This window comes from Diorhabda sublineata, chromosome 2, assembly GCF_026230105.1.
Source record: "Diorhabda sublineata isolate icDioSubl1.1 chromosome 2, icDioSubl1.1, whole genome shotgun sequence".
Taxonomy (NCBI): Eukaryota; Metazoa; Arthropoda; class Insecta; order Coleoptera; family Chrysomelidae; genus Diorhabda; species Diorhabda sublineata.
In genome coordinates this window covers 39,401,142-39,421,746 of record NC_079475.1, presented here as the reverse complement: position 1 = coordinate 39,421,746, position 20,605 = coordinate 39,401,142, and the positions used below count along the sequence as shown (strand labels likewise).

Genomic DNA, 20,605 nt, shown 5'->3' with positions numbered 1-20,605 from the left:
AATTAGAAAGCTTATGAATTAAATTAAAATAAAAATTAAACAATCTAAAACTATTCCCGGACACGATCATCCAATTTAATATTTATGGCCAAGAACAATAAAACGCATTAACTGCGTTTCCAAAAGAGCACAACGGACAAAAGCAGTTATAAATTAAACACAACTTAGACTTGATAAGGCTGGGACTTATCTATGGAAATCTGCGATGGTTGCAGCCCCCAACTGGATTCCCAGATGTTAAAGTTGAGGTTGGGTTTGTAGTGTGTTGTGGAAACTCCCAGCCTGGCAGCTGTAGAACTGCGGTAAAAAATATAATGAGGAAGGAAACGGGAACACAGATGAAAATTACTTAAGAAGGAACGAGTAGGTAGAACAGATTTGAATAAAAAGGAGATTACGCTCTAACGTATATAAAAACTGAATTTATATTTTTTAAAATATAACCAAACAGGAATCTGTTCTATTCTATTATGAAAAATACAAATTCATATCAAAAAATTTGTTAAAAACAAAAGGCAATCCAGAAAGATACATAAAGAATGAAACCACCACAAAGTTTACTTTTGCTTTATTCCGTCTGGATTTTCTAACTACCTTTTACATTAAAGTTATAAATTGAATTAGTTTGATAATTTTTTTGCTAGAAATTACGTAATTTTTCTTGGAAATTAGAGAAAAATGATGAAAAATTCTTAAAACTATCTGTTTCTTCAATTTATAGAATACCTTCCCTTCCAAAACCATAAGCTGATCTAAATTGATCATTTTTTTATTATAAATTAATTGTTTTACTGTATTATTTCGATGAAAATTTAAGAGAACTGATCAAAATTATTGAAATCACCAATTTTGGTACGTTTCTGATCAGATTGTTCTAGAAAAGAAATTGCAACGTAACAGAGATGTCAAGTTTATAATTTACTCGGCCACTGTATAAAATTGCACTGAAAAACTGCAAAACATCAATTAAAAAGAATGATGAATAAACATTTTGTTGCTTGTATTTTAATGAAAAACAACGGTATAATATATTAACATAAATTAACATATGAAACACCATCTTCTAATATATAATTTTCTCCTTTATTGACTAGAAGATTCAGACAATTTATGATATTATATGTGCATAAATACCATTAATTAAAACGGTAAGACATCCTCAACACGCTTCGAAAAAAGAATAATTATTGATTGATTGCCAAGACTAATGATTGTTCAACAATAGCAACACGCCAATGTTCATACACCAATTTTTTAAACACGCCTCAGAATACAGAATGTCCCAATCCATAAACATGACGGTATAATTGATTGATTCGTCTTGTCAGGAGTTAGTTAAGGACGAGAAATGAAAACAGGCGATTCCAGAATAGTTTGCATTGAAACTCAAAATTTTGAAATAGGATGTGCGAAGGAAAAGGCCTGAAAAATGAGTCACTTCCGATTCACACATTTTTGGCCGCTCAACGTCTCCTATTCGTCCATATTCCTCCTAATCACTAGATTTTGTGTGCTAAAAGGTTTCGACATAATTTTTGACATTGAAAAGACAAAGCAAATGGAGGCTTGAGGTAACAAATTCAATTTTACAGTAATTGTTAATCAAATGTAGTAGTTTTTAATAAAATAGTTTTAAAATATCCCTTGTATAAAAGCTATGTTGTATGAAGCTTAGATATCCGTCTTTTCTGATGGTTTTCAAACTAACACGGATGAAAAATATCCACACGAAGTCTCTATATCAGTATCGTGTCACACACATGTCTCTGTTTTTCGCAGAAAAGAAAATACACTCAATCCTTTAAATCCTGCCAGCAAAGCTGAAAGATATTCATAATACTCGGTGTAGAAATTTGATTTACGAATTTAATATCTCCTCCGCGTTATTTCTCTCTTAAAAACCAATTATTTTCCTCCTTTCAACGGAAATATTCGCAAGCTCTATTATGTTTTTACGCGCTTCTCTTTTACACAATTTATAATCCGTCTCGGATGTTATGCTTCGTTTTATTTCAATGCGAAATTCAGACGTGTGTATAAAATTTATTCGCCACGAGGCTTGTCCAAAAAATAAAGTTTCCTACAAATTTTCGCAATGGAAAACGTGTTTATTCGTATTGAATGATACACTGCAACTTTTCATGTGAAATGCATCCTTCCCAAGGGCCTCCCTTGTACAAACCTTGTCATATCCTAAGAGGTATCTCAAAATTAATGCAGGACTGGCTGACGTTCGATTTTTAAGCATCACTTCGTTCGAAAACGATGGCTGACCACACGTTGTAGACTCAAAACTTTTCCGTGAGAATCAAATGGAAGCTCCATCTTTCATGGCTACCAACACAAGAATGAACCAAATCTCACAGCGTTCCTAGCGTCCGCAGCCTTTTGGAGACCTTGTTTTATGAACAATTCTTGTATTATCAATAAAATGCTTCAAAAACTTTTTAAGCATAGCATAACTTCATTCGAAAACGATGGCTGACCAGACGGTCCATACGTTGCAAACTTTTCCGTGAGAATCAAATGGAAGCTCCATCTTTCATGGCTACCAACACAAGAATGAACCAAATCTCACAGCGTTCCTAGCGTCCGCAGCCTTTTGGAGACCTTGTTTTATGAACAATTCTTGTATTATCAATAAAATGCTTCAAAAACTTTTTAAGCATAGCATAACTTCATTCGAAAACGATGGCTGACCAGACGGTCCATACGTTGCAAACTTTTCCGTGAGAATCAAATGGAAGCTCCATCTTTCATGGCTACCAACACAAGAATGAACCAAATCTCACAGCGTTCCTAGCGTCCGCAGCCTTTTGGAGACCTTGTTTTATGAACAATTCTTGTATTATCAATAAAATGCTTCAAAAACTTTTTAAGCATAGCATAACTTCATTCGAAAACGATGGCTGACCAGACGGTCCATACGTTGCAAACTTTTCCGTGAGAATCAAATGGAAGCTCCATCTTTCATGGCTACCAACACAAGAATGAACCAAATCTCACAGCGTTCCTAGCGTCCGCAGCCTTTTGGAGACCTTGTTTTATGAACAATTCTTGTATTATCAATAAAATGCTTCAAAAACTTTTTAAGCATAGCATAACTTCATTCGAAAACGATGGCTGACCAGACGGTCCATACGTTGCAAACTTTTCCGTGAGAATCAAATGGAAGCTCCATCTTTCATGGCTACCAACACAAGAATGAACCAAATCTCACAGCGTTCCTAGCGTCCGCAGCCTTTTGGAGACCTTGTTTTATGAACAATTCTTGTATTATCAATAAAATGCTTCAAAAACTTTTTAAGCATAGCATAACTTCATTCGAAAACGATGGCTGACCAGACGGTCCATACGTTGCAAACTTTTCCGTGAGAATCAAATGGAAGCTCCATCTTTCATGGCTACCAACACAAGAATGAACCAAATCTCACAGCGTTCCTAGCGTCCGCAGCCTTTTGGAGACCTTGTTTTATGAACAATTCTTGTATTATCAATAAAATGCTTCAAAAACTTTTTAAGCCTAGCATAACTTCATTCGAAAACGATGGCTGACCAGACGGTCCATACGTTACAAACTTTTCCGTGAGAATCAAATGGAAGCTCCATCTTTCATGGCTACCAACACAAGAATGAACCAAATCTCACAGCGTTCCTAGCGTCCGCAGCCTTTTGGAGACCTTGTTTTATGAACAATTCTTGTATTATCAATAAAATGCTTCAAAAACTTTTTAAGCCTAGCATAACTTCATTCGAAAACGATGGCTGACCAGACGGTCCATACGTTACAAACTTTTCCGTGAGAATCAAATGGAAGCTCCATCTTTCATGGCTACCAACACAAGAATGAACCAAATCTCACAGCGTTCCTAGCGTCCGCAGCCTTTTGGAGACCTTGTTTTATGAACAATTCTTGTATTATCAATAAAATGCTTCAAAAACTTTTTAAGCCTAGCATAACTTCATTCGAAAACGATGGCTGACCAGACGGTCCATACGTTACAAACTTTTCCGTGAGAATCAAATGGAAGCTCCATCTTTCATGGCTACCAACACAAGAATGAACCAAATCTCACAGCGTTCCTAGCGTCCGCAGCCTCTCGGAGATCTTATAAGTCTTTGAGCGAAATTATAGGGTTCCGGCTCAATGAATCTATCAAGTGACGTGTATTAGACATTTCAATATACGATGTACTAGGTTTGAAGGAAATGATGAATTCTAAAAAGTTCTTTTTTTGGCCATTATAAGGAATGGAATATAACCAAAGTGACATCGAACATAAGGGGCCAACATACACACAAGTATTTAATTATAATTCGTGTCAAAACAAAAAGAGATCTGTACGAATATAGAGAAGAACTACAACTTGGAAAGAGGCTACCGAAATGGCCAAAAATGAAATAAAAATGGAAATTGACGAAACCCACATGAGTATCTTTTTGACAAAACTGCTGAAACACCGACAGTCGCCCTACTGGGAGCTGAATGACGATGGTGATGATGAAGCTTTTGTTTGTTTCTTTGCTTTTCTATCTGCTAAATTTAACAGTTAATTCTAAAGTTAATAGTACTTATAGTCTGCAAAGTATACTTTTCAAAGTTGCAAAAATTGGTCTGTAAATCTGAACCATATTTTCTTGTGATTTTCATTTAAAACTAATTCTCCGGCTTTCTATCATTCACAAAGCTTGTAAGTATCCTTCTTGTAATACATTTAAATGTGGTTCTCATTTCCAAGGATTTCATTTAGTTCGATGAAATATTACTGCGATGAAAAATATATTTCCGGTAAATGAGTCTCATTTCTCATTTTAAATCCGGCATTTTCCCACAAAAAAAAAACGATTTGTTATACAAAGAGACTGTTAAAAATTTCGTGAAGGCAAAAAGGATGTTTTGATGAAATCGGAAACGTCGGAATTTTGTTTATTTGAGATTGAAAAAGTATTTATTTATTTAAAAAAATTCCAATATTGAGAAAATTTTAAGATAATTAATATTTATTAATTTCGTAGTTCAACATTGCCAAAGTCAACAGTCCAAACCAAACAATATTTTTTGGTTTATCCTTCTTCAAAATAATCAGTCGGCTTTTGTCATCTGAATGATTTCTATGCGCAGACTGTGCGATCTTTCTCGCACAATGTGACGTCACGTTGGAATCAAAATGTGTGCTGTATACCTATTATAAAGTTCTAGTTTGATTCCAAAAGTAATATTTGATACAAAGACATGTCTATATATGTATTATTTAGATGGTTATTGAATTATTTCTGATATATTATGGGTATATTTTATTTATTTCTTTGAGCGAATCATATATAGGTAAATAAATAATGTTTTAAACCTAGACACTATTATATGGAACTACCCTCTTCGAAATGGAATAAACTAAAACTGTTTTTGCTTATAATTCTACAAGTGAATCAACAGCAACATAAAATAAGTATTATTATTGGAAAAAAATAGGAATTGTATGTGTTATTTCGTGATTTGCGACGTTCATTTACCATATTTCGAATTAATTTTATCGCCTCGACCACTTCTTCGTGAAGGCTTTTTCATTTTGAATACCAAAGTATTTGAGTACAATATTTTACAAGAAAATAATAAGTTAGGTCAACCCTAAACACAAAAAAAGATCACAAATAAACAAAAACCCAGTAAAAACGTACAACTTCAACCCAATATTAATGGCCAAAAAAACAGTCTGATTCCAGCGTGACGTCATGCGCGAGACGTGCCAAATTTGTTCCGACAATAAATAACCGGCCGCCATATTATAGTTCACTTTCCGAAAAAAGTTTTTGAGGTTAATTAAAAAGTCTTTAATTAGTTTAGTGTTGTATAAGACGGTAACGTGTACTAAAAGGTAATTTATCAAAGTAAATACGAAAAAATCACAAATCACTAAACATTAATACGATCGTCAAGGCAGTTGAAACTTTGTTTGTTGTGATTGTGTTGTTATTTTCAGTGGGTTTGGGTTCTTTGTTGAGAAATGATGTCCAAAGTTGACAAAATGTTCAGTTTTTCAAAAGGTACCTATCAATGTACACAAAAATCAGTATCTAACTTTTACAATTTCAATAAGAAAAATATTCAGGACTTTATATAAAAGCAACTTATTTGTTTGTTTACAATTCTGTGAAAGAAAATTAATGAACAAAGTTTTGGCATGTGGCGACACGATTTGAATACAAAAATAAAGCTTAATTTGATTTGAAATGAACAAACCTTTTGAATCGTTTGACAATACTTGTTTTGATTAACAAAACTCTTGCTAAACAATCGTCGGATTGTTGCTCAATACTTAACAATTCTTGAGATTAAATTTGGAGCACGTTTGGCTGTCGCCATTTCATTTCACTTTTTCGCTGTCGCGTGAACATACCAAGAAGTGTTTATCGCCTGCCAACTTAACTAAATTAAAAATTAACACGAACATGGTTACCAACTATGACTATATAAAACAAAATAGGGTCAAGGTCGAGATAGGTCGGGTCAGCTGTCAATTGGATCAATTCTCAACAGATTGTTTTTAAATGTAGTTGTTATACTTTGGCAGAGTGTCTAAATACGCGATTTCAAAAGAAAATGAATTGCAAACAAGACGGTACAGTTGCATACAACCTCTCCTCGGAAGATATTGGCTCTTGCAGGTTCTTTTTAGCCATAAAGGAAGTTTCGACTCCTTTAGAATTGTCTGTAATTGTCCTGTTTCATTTTTATGTGATACAAACAGAATTGCACGAATAAACTACTTAATTATTATAATTCGAGACTTTTTCAAACCTGACCTGAACTAACACCGATCCTGCTTCGTTAAAAACAATAATTATTTAATGATACAACATAAATTAACGAAACAATTCACGGAGAATAGTTCTCCTCGCACCAGTTACGCAGTTTCCCGTAGTTAGTGTTTTATGATAATAAATATCGCAATCTTAGATCAGATTTAATCCCCTCTACAACAGCTCGTTACCAAACAATGATTATTAAGAAAAAGTTTTCAGTACTGTTGACGCTACCAACTTGATAACGTTAAAAATTGACGCGGTGGCGACGGGTTGCGGGCGGTTGCGTCACATGTGAAAGTCATTTTTTAATGGATTTTTTTATAGTGTCGACATAACGGTATAGTTAGTAATGAAACGATTATTTTTTTTCTTTAAATTCATTCATTTTTTATAAAAGTGTGTCGAAAATGTTATTAAGAGAATTATTTCGACGAAATACTAGTTTTTTATCGAAGTATTATTGATAAATCGAATACTACATATATTCATGTTTATAACTTTCATTTTTTTCATTCTAATCATACATAGGTATAAAGTTACGAAAGGTGAGAATATCTAGTCGACTTAATTGCCTCGGCTTCGCCTCGGTTTTAAATTTTCAGTCACTATGAATCTTGTTTTCTATATAGTGCAATATTTTTTCTGTAGCAAATAAGAAACAAAATTGTTTGGAATCAAAATCTAGTCCTATATATCAAATTTCGAAATTATTCTTCAACTACAATTTTCCATTTTTATTATAATAAAAAATCTACACTTTGCTGAAGCTTGGATGAGCTAAACTTGGATGTACTGACACATAGATGGCGTTATTAGTATTGAATCCATATGGTTTTAAGCTAAATCTAACCTTATAGTTGTACTTTTTTGAGCAAAGAAACTTTTGTTGCTTTGAAAAAAATAGATAAAAGAAATTCTGAGAATTTGTGTATGTGTGTGTATGAACCATTGCTTTTTGATCAAAAAAATATATGGTAATTATTTAATTTAGGTTACGTACGCCCGAAAATTATGCTGAATAATTTAATATGCATATAGGGCGCGCAAACTATACCTTCACATACTTTTTCGAGGTTCAAAATTTAGATAGGTTAGGTTAGGTTAGGTTAAGTTAGGTTAGGTTAGGTTATGTTTGGTTAGGTTAGGTGAGGCTCATACTCAAAATATTGAGCGACTATTCGTGATAACATACCTCGTTATGGAAGAGCTAGATCTCATTATCGTCGTCAGTATTTTGGGGAATTTCTTTTTAAAAGACATTTTTCATATTCAAATAGAATTGAAGCATTTATTGAAGAAATGTCACGAATGATTATTTGTACTAATATATATATATAGGGCGCGCAAACTATACCTTCACATACTTTTTCGAGGTTCAAAATTTAGATAGGTTAGGTTAATTTAAGTTAGGTTAGGTTAGGCTGGGCTCATACTCAAAATGATACCATATAATGGTATTTCGAGGAATTTCTTTTCAAAAGACATTATTCACATTCAAATAGAATTGAAGCATTCATTGAAGAAATGTCACGAATGTATCCAATAGAAATTGATGATTATTTGTACGTCTAAATAAATGATTATTGTTAGAAATTGATTTGTGTCATTACATTAGTGTTATCCTACTCAATTGAGTGATAGGATTTTTCTCGCAATTAAATGTATTATTACAGCAGAAAATCCAACTTCTAACAGCATTTTCCTCGTGCGTTCTATTAGAACGAAGTTTAACTCGCTTGTTCCAAATAAGTTCTCTTAGGAAACTGTTTTCAATTCGACTCACATACATCTCTAGATAGCAGCGCCGCGCCACGGCTATTTCAAAGACTTAGAATCCGGACAGTGAGAGAACCAAGACGCTATACAGAAATTCGGTTGATTTCCAGAGGTGTATGTACGACCGTGCTGTCCAACTAACTGGACAAGTAATACAGATCAGTTTTTCCCGACTAATATTTCAACAACACCTAAAAATATGCAGATATTTATATGTGCTTGTGAGCGCTTGTCTGCAGATACCTGTAACCAGCTTTTTTCGTAAACGCGCCCTTAAAAAGGGAAAAAAATATGAACAGTGACTATTTGAGAGTTTGAAAAACTAAATCGCTAAAAAGAGACTCTATTGGGGATTGCGTTCGCTCCAAGATCGATGGTTTTGGGAAGACAGAACATTGGTGGTAAAAATATTCTCGTTAGAAGAAAATATTAATTCTTGAAACGTTCTGTTTTCTTAAATGATTTTCCCCAAAAAATGAATAACCAGAACAGAGAACAAACCAACTGAAAACTTAAAAATACAATTATGAAACAGTATCGACCTATAACTATCTAGGAATAACGTTGGGACAAACAACCAGAGACAGGATAAAGGAAAGGATACGAAAAAAACAACAAAAATATAACTAAATAAAACAAAATAAAAATGTACAAAACCCTGATAAGACCAGTAATCACGTATGCGATGGAAACAACAATAATCAATAAAAGAGAAGAAGAAAAACCGACGGAATGATAATGAGACCTAAAACAGGTCCAAACATAACACAGGAGGAAGAAAGGAAAGCAAAGGAGAACAAAGATATAGAGGAAAAGCTGGTGAAGGAAAATATAGACCCCATTTAGGCCAAGGAGAAGAGGCATGACGAGAAAAACTTGGAGAAACGAATTAGAAAAGGAAATAACAGCACTCAATATAGAGAACTGTTGGGCAAAATGCCGGAAGCGAAGAGAATGTAAAATAGTAACAAAAGCAGCCAAAACAAACGATAAACTGTAAAGAAAACAAAAATAGAAAACGAGGAATATTCCACCTCAAAAAAGGATTTTAAAGCGCTAAAATTGATAGTCATAATTGAAAGAATTGTTGATAATGATGATGAAAATCTTCCTCTAAAGTACATATATAAAATTTTGACATTCTGTTTATTTTTACTTATAATGGATGCTTCCTCTTGTGGGATATCTCTTGATCAAATGGAGTAGTACTTTTGTTCATTGTAGTATTTGGATACCTTTCACTGAACAAAGCAAAAATTGGATTCATCGATCTTTCGCCGGTTCCATAACACTGATTCGCGTAAACAGTTGGTTGTTAACATTGTATTTAAAAACATATTAAATCCAGTCGATTTGTTTCATTCTTTGTTAGAAATAATGGTCTGAATTGAAAAATAAACATAAAAAAATTATAGTTGATCGATGATTCTGTATAAGGATATAAATGTTGCTTCTAAACAGGTTACCTCAATAACTTTTTGTCTTTTGTCGTATTTGCCACAAAAAAAACAGTTTACTGTAGAGAATAATACGTTTTTTGGAATATTTCAAATACTCAATTTCTCTAAACTCAGTTTTTCTTGAAAATTAGTCTATAAAAAAGCAGAGCTGGACTTCGGGTAACATTTTAAGGGTTGAAAATTCGTCAGCTGGTACATTACAATTAATACTCGTTCGTAATTGATATCCAAATGTTTTTTTTCTCATTACCATTTAATTTTTTCTCTGTAAGGATTATAATTTTTCAAAACGCACGTTACTTTTATATTTTCTTCACTTGAGGGTGCAAATTAGTATAATTTATACGTAGTAGAAATGAAAACTAAACGAATCATGTGTGATTTTGATTTAAATTGAATCAATTTTCTACCATACAAGCGCAGAAGGTACAAGCATTGGAGCAGCTTATCCCCCTTTAGAAGAATCATTTTTCTCTTAGTTTTTTGAGGGATGCAAATAGAAAAATTGATATATTTGCTTAGTGCAAATCAAAATAAAGCTGTATACTCCTCGATTTAAGCTTCCATTTAACTGCCAGAACTATATTTTTTCCTAAAGCACAATATTTTTCTAGTAGTATGCGATTTTTCTATGAAATCAATCATTTAGCTTTCAATGACTAGCTAACGACCTTTTTCCAGACATTTAGTCAGCTGAGATTTTTTTTCCGATTAAATATTATGTTAACTTCCATCTAAAAACTATTTTACCGATGTAAAATAATTAAAAATAATTTTTTTATGTTTACACGACTAGCTGCCGTACAATAAACTACTACTGTACCAATTTTCAACTAAAAACTGTTTTTATTCATTTATTTCGGCGGATCCTTGTGCCAAAAAATCTAAGGTTCAGAATGATCTATAATACAATCATCTTAAGTACGTTATAAATTATCATTGGATATAAATTTGGCTGTAAAAAGGTTCAATGTCGTAAGTAATTGATACGCGGTTTATTTTTCGACCTCACTTTCCCGGACTATAAGTGTACTAATTCTCAGTAATTGCCTGCTACTCTATTCATCGTAAATTATGAACTACATTCATGACCTCGACGGATTTCTTGAAATAATACCTCTTGATTACAACTCAGTCTATTGCTAATACCAAATGATTAAAATTTCTTTTTTTTTCCTTCAATAGTACTTAGTATTTAGTCAGTTTTCAACTCAATAATACTAGACTAGACTTAATGGTTGATTAGTTCTCTTTCGAAGGATATATTACAAAAAAAGCAAACGGTGAAAGTATTCGATTAAATTTTCATCATCATTTCCGGGAGAAAAGATTTTGAACTAAAATATTCGGAAGAATGTCGTCATGTAATGGCCACAGGTCGAACCGTCAGGCAAGTCAAACATGGAGAACGTTTAAGAAGATCTCAGACTTCTTTGAATCCGGTTTCGTCGCCTAATATAGAAATTAAATCGACAGGAGATGTTGCCAGAGTGGTTAAAACTAAAAAACTGGGTAGGTATAGGTATATTTTAAGGAGATGAAAAATAATTAGTGTCACTTTATAATAGCGCTTATATTTTTGAACTAACTTCGCGTTTTGTAACCAATGGATGTATGTTGATGGTTGCATCTCGATTTTCCAAGTCTGGGGCTGCACGCTTACGTACTACGCCCACTATCTATCCCATACTCTCATGCAGAGAGTACAAAAAGAATCTCCTGGATAATCAGATATTTTAATCGAATTATTACAATATCTTCAGTCTTTGACAAGTGTCTTGATCGCTCTAATTAGACAAAATCGAGGCCAAAAGGTCAGTTACAAACGTACTGCTGAAACTAATTAAAAAGTGATACCAAGCGATTCTATATCATCAATATTTGAAAAGAATAGGGATGATTTGTGATTCTTCTGAAATAATTGTTTTCAATTCTTGTAGAAGTATCTAAAACTATTTCCAAACTATAAAAGCTTTTTGTTGGAGTCAGTAAAAACAAATGGGATCCAGAATCCAGCATAGTCGTGCAAAATCGTTCCGATTTTAGTCCTTTTAGGCAGTCTGTATAATTTTATGACGGTTTTTATGAACCCCCCCTTTTATCCCTTTTATTTATTAATTTTTTTTAATATTTTTCAAAACTGTTGCATTTTATTTCCTATTTCAAATTAATAGATAATAATATTAATTTTCATAAAATGCCATAAAACGAAAAATTGATTCAAAATAGGCTCTACCAAATTGATTGATCACGATTCACAATCCTATCGAAGATTCATTATAACCACTCGTAATATATTTTTCCAAAAAAATATTTTTCTAATTTAGTTCAAAACTATCCAGTCTTACATAACAAATTTGAATAATAAATTCCATTTGAGGCGTTTTATCTTTTTGAGGGTTTATAGTTTTCGAAATAAAACGCTCGGTATGTTAATATGGGTTTGAATTGGCAATTCAAGTCGTAGTATTTTAAGCGAATTGCTCATTTGGATTATCATTTGGTTATAACTATACGGTTTTAATTCAACTCGATGCTCAAAATAAATATGGCGTAATAGGGCAAAACGATTTAATGACAGTTGGCTATCATTTAATTAGAAACTATTGTACAGACATTTAAATTGATATTGATACGCAAGGAAGAATTCGGCGTTTTCAATTTTTTGGTTAGGTTATTTGCTACTACACTAAATTAAGTAAAATTACAGATCATTCAATATAATTATACGTAACACTAAATATTTACACATCTATTGTCGTATAAAAACCGTTTTATAGAAAATATATAACCTTAGAACTTAGTTTTTTGAAAATATGTCTTGTATATTTATATCCTATGAACTGCGCCACTTATATACTGAAAAGCTTCCAGATAAATTTAATATTCGGTGATGAATATTGATCAGAGCTTTTGTTACAGTCGAGGTGGATGGCTATGGGCCATACAAACCAGTACCTCCTCCAAAACCTCTTTCCCAACAATCAAGTATTGCGCAAGAAGAATCATCTGGTGTTATTCCTCCTCCGTACAGAATGCCGCCATATCCTTTGTACAACGAACCAAGTATACCCGGCGCTACAGTACTAGATCAACCCATAGCTACATCTAGTCCAGTGACTCCTCAGGGATTACATACGCATTCCAGTAAATTTCCGGTGAGTTTCTCAATTGATTTTAAATAAGTATAGAATTTATGTTTGTTTGTTATTTGGTTAGTAAAACGTTTGAATTCCTTACAAAGTATCTAACTACTTTAAAAATATTTTTTAGTTACAATCTAACATCTTTTGGAATTGAAATTTGTTTTACTTTTACTGAGGTCATTTCGAAATCATATTAAGAACTTACTTTGTTCCACTTTAGAACCAAATACCATCACTTGAAAGTAAATTGGAGTTTGTATAATATTTTCATGTCCAGAAAATAGAGACGGCGGAGAAATTTTTGAGTTTGAGAGAGTAGTAGTAGGTCTGAGTTCAGGCGAAAGTTGTCCTCTCCAAAAGTACAGGAAAAGTCTAAAATTGTTGCTTTAGAAAGATGCAGATGTCGCTCTAGTGATTCTAGATTAGCAATAACCAAATTTAGTAAACACTTCTGAACACCAATACCAAACTAGATGGAAGATTTTACTTGTTCAAATCCTCCGCGAAGCAAATATAACATTGGAGCCAAATTTAAAAATTTATAATCAAATCCATAATGAAGAATAAAGGAAAATTTGAATGAAGTTAGCAGCAGACTTCTTGAGCAAAATCAGGTCACACGTCATGACGACAATCTAGCCAGGTGCAACAATAGCTCAATTTCAAAAACACCAGCTAACAAATCACTCATCAAAACAACCTTTCAACGGACTGAACAACCAAAAATCCTTCTTAGGGGAAGCAACACAATTTTGCAACCAGTTTTACCACGTCTGGCAAATTTCGAATAAAGCTTGCGTCATGTAGACCAAGACTTAACCTCAAAAGAGAATAAACCAAACATTCAATTTGATTCAATTGAAATAGGACAACAAAAGGACAAATTAAACTGTACTAAATAACTTAAATTCCAGGAACCCAGTATGACACTAACAAGTATATAAAAAACTACAAAAGAGATATGAAATATAATATGCAAATATTTCTGCCCAAAGGTAATATGACAAAATATCTTATTTACAAAAAAAATTGGTAAGTTTATATCGTACAATGTATATAAAAAGAAAAGTAAGTAAGCTGTGAGCAGTGATAACGTTACAGGGTAGGCAATTTTACTTTTTAATTCTGATGATAACAAAAATATTAGCTCCCAATAGCTGACAATGTATTTAATCTTTCTAACATACCAAGACATGAATTGCACCTTGTACTTACTAATTTCTCCGCTCGTAAATCGTCCATACAACCGATTAATTAGAAACCTTAGTTACCCTGAACTTAATTTTTCCTCCATACATCCAAATATTAAAAGTGTGGTTATTGAAAGGAAAAAATTTACGAGCCGCCACTGCGTGAAACCTTGTGAGATATGAATACAAAATAGATGAAGGACTACGTAAAATAACTCGCATATCCGTGTCTGCGTATGCTGTAACGCAAGACAAATTATTAGTCTTTAAGTCTTCTAAGACGGCGGAATTCAGTAATCACTGGCTATTGCCTGGGGTATTCATTAAATTAATGGACACGAAAATGGAAAATTTGTAAATCCTAAGAAACGAATTCTTACGATGTTGCGCTAAAAGTTAATATCGAAATGATTATAGGTTTGTGGTGGAGTTGATTTGAGAGGTCAACGTTTAGATGAATTTCGAAAAAATTATATTAAAACAGAATGTGAAGGTAGTAATTTTAGAATGTGGGTATCGAAAAATACAGTATTTCAAATTCCGTTCAATTTAAAACTTTAAAACATTTCGCAAAACTTTATTGCTTAAATTTCGCTTCGATACAAAATCTATTAATTGAATTTTAGCACGTTCTTAACAATCATGGAGGCGATAGAACCAATCCTATTACAGTTTTATCATACTAGTGGAGCGGCTGCAACGAATGCGTCACGAACACGCCGCGAGCACATCGCGAACGCGTGGCAGAAATGCATCGCACAACACACTCATTAAAATAATGAATAAAAGATGATAAGTACCAACTGTTCTCGTCATAAATGCTTGGTGAGGAATTAATTGGCTACAATGAATTATCCCGGGTAGATCTGAACTTGTAAAATATCCTGGATAGTTTGGAGCATAGCTGTTAGACATATGCTTGTATTTTTTCAAAATCTTCAGCCAGATACAACACAAAATTATATTCGGGTTTACTTCCACCATTTTTTCTGTCTTTATCCATTTTTTTCATTAAATTCTCTGCTTTTTTGGTAGTTTATTACGTAAATTGAATTGAATTTCATTTATGAATAACTCTGTATCAATATCCGAATCTCCCAATGATGCCAAGATGATACGAGTGAGCACCTACGTCCCCTCACATCCTAAAGTGAGGTTAGGTTAGACGTTTGTACGCGACAGTACAAAATGGCGTCCACGCTGCTATTTGCAACCATCTGGTTGCGCGTCCGCAACGATTTCGCTCCCGCTCAGCTTGCCGCTAGTATGATAAGGCCCTTACGGGTATTTTAATTTCGTTTAGCGTTACGTACACATATACAAGAACATTGTTTTCTTGAAAATAAAAAGCGATGAGAACTTTCTCATGGAATAAATGTGAATTGGTAACGGTACACAAGATTAGAAAAAAAATTGTTGGCGATATGTATCTTGAAATGAATTGTTTTTATTGCGTTTCTCGGTAATGATAATAAATAAAGAATACACGCATTGATTTCTGCTGTATACTGTCTTAAATATGAAATAATTTTATTCCTTTATGTGTATTATTAGGTAAAATTTGACGTTACCCCAACGAAATTTAAATATTCTACACTTTATCGTCGGTGTCTTTATAATGAATTATTAATGTATTTTTTTTCTTATTTATTTATACTATTTCTTCGTTGACCACTATAGCTCTTGAAACTACAGCTTCCTTAGATTCTACCTTGCGCTGGAAACCGTCTTCTGGGTACTGCCGTACAGACAAGGTGTCAACTTTTCGGTGACAAAATCCTGGTTCGATGCGGCCTCTCTGTAGGCGTCTCATTTTAGTTTTAGTTTCCCCTCTAACTGGACTTTGTTATTTACATTTGCATACCCAGGCTTATTACAATTCTCGACTTCTTATCAACCATACCTTTCCACAAGTTGACGATCTGGTCCAGTTTGACTCGGTCACCTTCTTCTTGTATGGTTCTATTCTTGTTATATTCCGAAGCCTTCGTGGGTGCATCATATTCAAGAGTAGTAGTCAGAGCATCTACCAAAGTTTTCGGATGGGTTAGAAGTCCTCTGCATATCATGGCCGTCAATGTAAACCTACATTCCATCATGTTCTCCGGTCCTGATGGATAAGCGAATCGCACAAGTCGGGCAATGTCTACTTCGTAATCTTGAACAGTTTCATCAAACTTCTGCCTTCGGCTCTTCAGCTGCGATTGATACATGTCCAACCTCTTCTTCAGCTGTTTAAAGTCATCAGATTCCTTAAGGAGTCTCCTTCGCAGTGCAATGATTAAATTCACTGTCTTTGCTTTATTAGACCAATTATTCACTATAACGACTGCCTCAAACTGTTGGTTCAAGACGCCTTGCCTTCGAACGTTAGGGCCTTGACTCCGATGTCTTCTATTTTGAGTGGTGCTTGTATATTGCATGGTTCTTTATATTCGATCTTCTTTTCTTCCATTGGAGTGTCTTTTGTTCTTAAATCTGCCATATTTTCCTCCAGCTCTTTGATTTTCTCGTTCATCCAATTTTTCATCGTTGTCATCTCATTCTCGATTTGAAATGTCGTCCTCCTTGGAAGAAATCTTCTCGTTCAATTTTGTAGAAATTGACGAGATCAAGGTTGAAGACTTAGATATGTTTCTGGATCAAATCCTTCACTTACTAGTGCCACTTTGAGTCTTTCTATTAATTCACTTTTCTTACCGGATGTTTCCGACTCGCGGGTCTCCAGTTCGGCAAAATTGTCTCTTTCAGGTCACCAAATCTCTTATCCACGTTTATGTTACTATTTATTAACAATACTGTCTCTTACTTATTAATTTATCGATATTATCTAGTAAATTATGATTCTTCTATTTCTTTCTGTTCAGTATGACTATTTACTATAAATTAAACCAAACTCTGCTAAACATGCTCGATATATTTATATATCTCAAGCCCGAACGTCGAAACTAGTCAGTAATTACACCCACTCCTTGCAATTACGAGCTATTGGGGATGTTATTATCGACAAAAAGGTCGATTTGCATCACGCTCTTCAAAGGGATTCAATTCAATATTCGTCGAGGCATTAGCCAGGAAAGTAGTTGTTTTCTCCTTTGAAGAACGGCGGATTACATTTTCGAAATATTGATTTCAGAGGTGAATAATTGAAATCCTTTGTTTTGATACATTATGCATACATCATTTACCATTGAAATCTGTCTATATATAAAAGAAATTAGTTGAAAGCAAGACAATGTGAACAAACCGCCTTCTATGATAAAAACAAGCATCACATAAATTCCGGCGGATATCAAACGGGTCGCCAAATTTTAGAATTCGATTATAACCGGACAGGACCGGCTTCACAACCTATGTCTTGTTCGTATATTCCTCTTCATTTTATTATCATTTTTATAATGAAATTATTGATGTATGATGTAAATACATTCTATTATTAACAATTCTAACGAATTTATAGTTTTCAATAACATGTATAATTACAATATAATCAGTTTTTGACAAGTAAATCCACCCAAAGTGATAACCTATTACTATATAGTAAAAGTGTTACATTGTGCCGAAATTTCCAATCACGAATTTCGTGATAAAATGATGTTGTAAATAGTTTTTAAGTTCGATAACGTATAATTACGAACACTAAATATATCTCCTATTTCAACAACCAATTTGAAGTAGTAAAACCTTTAATTAATTAGATGTGGTTATTGACGTTGTTTCATTAGATAATACCATTAAATTCGCGACGAGAGTAATTTATTTAACATGAAACAAGGAAATTAATCGATGAGAGAGTATGTTCCAAATATTTCAATCAAATTTTATTAACGAATGGATAAAATTACGTTTACGATATTTGTACTGAATGTTTTTATTATCTTCGATATAGAAGTACAAAATATAAAGAATCCGTAGCAAAATTAGAGTAATAGGATTTTATCTTCACCCCCTTGAGTGCAAGTAAAAGTTACGGGTCTATTTTTGAAGTAACATTTTTCTGCACAGCAAACGGCAGACATTCTTTGACGTCTGAGATATTTTTCACCAAAATATCTAATATAAGGGTATTTAACTATACTAACAAGACAAAGAATTTGATACTGGAAGCATCTGTGACCGCTTTGCGTCTCATCATCCAGAACATTATAAATCGTGTGTTAAAACCCGCTCTCCAGGCTGTATTAACCACTTATTACATCACTTAATAAGTCGTGTGACTGACACACAGATGGCGCTGACATTGTCAAAACCATATGACGTTTATGCAATACCAACTTTCAACAGATTATGTGCGAAATTTCATGATATTAGTCAGAAATAAGTAAAAGCCATTTAATTGAAGCTAATTTTGTTATTTTCAAAACAATTTCGTGTGTTAATTTATCAATGCTTCTTCATGAAGTTCAGCGATGGCTTCAAAAGTTTTATCCGGACTCTGTTCCATCGAAAAGAACTATGTTCTGGTCGTCCAATTGAGGTGGTTACTCTAGAAAACATCAAAAATGTCCACAAATAGGTTATATCTAATCGTAAATTGTAATAGCGTCAGATATCTGAGACGGTAAAGATCTCAGAAGGCAGAATGTTTACAATTATGGATGAATATTTAACCACGAGAAACCTTTTTTTAAAATGGGTACCGCGTTTACGAACAATCGATCAAAAACAAAACGTATTGATGAAATGGATTTATGAATCACTTTATCAATCACTTCACTCCGGAATTGTATCGATCATCATCTGAAGATTTCAAAGGTGCAACAGTCAGCTGGGAAGGTTATATCTCCAAGAAAAAACCACTGTTTCGCCAATATGGTTAAATTGAACGAATCCACCGTATAGTTCAAAGTTGGCCCTCAGTGACTACTGGCTATTCCCTGATCTCAAAAAAAATACTCGTCGATAAGAAATTCAGCTCAAATGAAGAAGCAATTGCTGAAACTGAAGCCTATTTTGAGGCAAATTGATTCATTGATGAATAAAATTGATTTGGCAACACTGCATAGTTGCCTTATTCTTTAAATATCAAACATTTAAGAAGGACTTTCGCTGTAAATATGAAAATAATGCGGTATAAAAACCAACAACCAACTTCACAAAGTAAATAAATCTGCACGTAGAAGTTTAAGATAAAAATATTCGATTACCCCACGGTGGGATTTTTTAAATCAGTTCATTTGACAATTTGTTAGATTCCCTAATCAAAAGCAGTATCCTCTGGTATCGATATTATTCCCTCATCCCCCGAAAACCGCACTTATTACCAAGCTAGGTCTCACTTCAGTTTATACTTAGAATTTGTGGTTAAAATTCCTATTCGGTATGTGAATACCTTAATTCAATAATAAATGTAAAGTTATATCTACTAATATAAGTTACCAAATATATATCTACTGTATTATTCTACTAGTTGGAGAAGTTGAAACTTGATTTCGAATTAGTTTGCATACATATAGATAAGTTTTAATATAATTACTGTCCCTCTCTGAACCGAAATTATTTTCTTATCTATGAATAGCGAAATTATGTACAATGTTTCGTTTTTACGTAGAAATAGTAGAACAAAATTTTCATTTTCACTCCTTATAATCATTATTAATGTCTGTTATTATAACCTATATTTTTAAATTGTATCTTTGTTCATTTTTCTAGTTTTTACAATTTTATTTATAGTATATGGTTATTGAGATGGAGCTTTAGTTTAGCAGATGTTATTTAACACTTGTTCTCGAAAGATATCGTCAACATAAATCGATGAATAGTTACGTAATTAATTGTGCCCTAGGTGTACAAGATGTCGTCCATCATTTTCTATACATGAAATCAGTCACTGACAAATTTCTGCTATTGAAATGATTCGTATTGTCTGTCGTATTCGTTCAATCATATTATCTCTTGTCGTCGGTGTATTAGTGTTAACGAGATCTTTTATTCGACCCCACAAATAAAAATCTACACAAGTTAAGTCTGGAGATCTAGGTGGCCAAACAAACAAACTTCCAAGTCTTGATGCCGTTACTACTTATTCTATACTAATCAAACTATTTTAAATTCCTCCAACATAATTCTACAAAGAAGAAGTACAGTCACAACATCACGTATCAATCTTATAAACAGAAATATTAAATTATATATATAAAGAACTAATAAAGGGAAATATTCATATAAGATTGAAATATCTGTAACAAGTACTAATCCTAAAACGTTGTGACTGATCAAACATTCAAAA

The 20,605-nt window shown here is 33.2% G+C and overlaps 1 protein-coding gene across 2 annotated transcripts in view; it reads left to right on the top strand.

Annotated features, from left to right (window-relative positions):
* Positions 1-20,605, top strand: part of LOC130452915 (uncharacterized) — a 55,667-nt gene that overhangs the window by 22,297 nt on the left and 12,765 nt on the right. Inside the window, exons 1-3 of one of the 2 annotated variants that reach the window (XM_056792441.1) lie at positions 6,938-7,141; positions 11,226-11,552; positions 12,963-13,198. In XM_056792441.1, the coding sequence (XP_056648419.1) occupies positions 11,408-11,552; positions 12,963-13,198 (381 nt within the window). In that variant the 5' untranslated portion in view covers positions 6,938-7,141; positions 11,226-11,407. Of the gene's footprint in view, positions 1-6,937; positions 7,142-11,225; positions 11,553-12,962; positions 13,199-20,605 lie in introns of those variants that run through there. The other variant, XM_056792442.1, reaches the window with a different exon arrangement.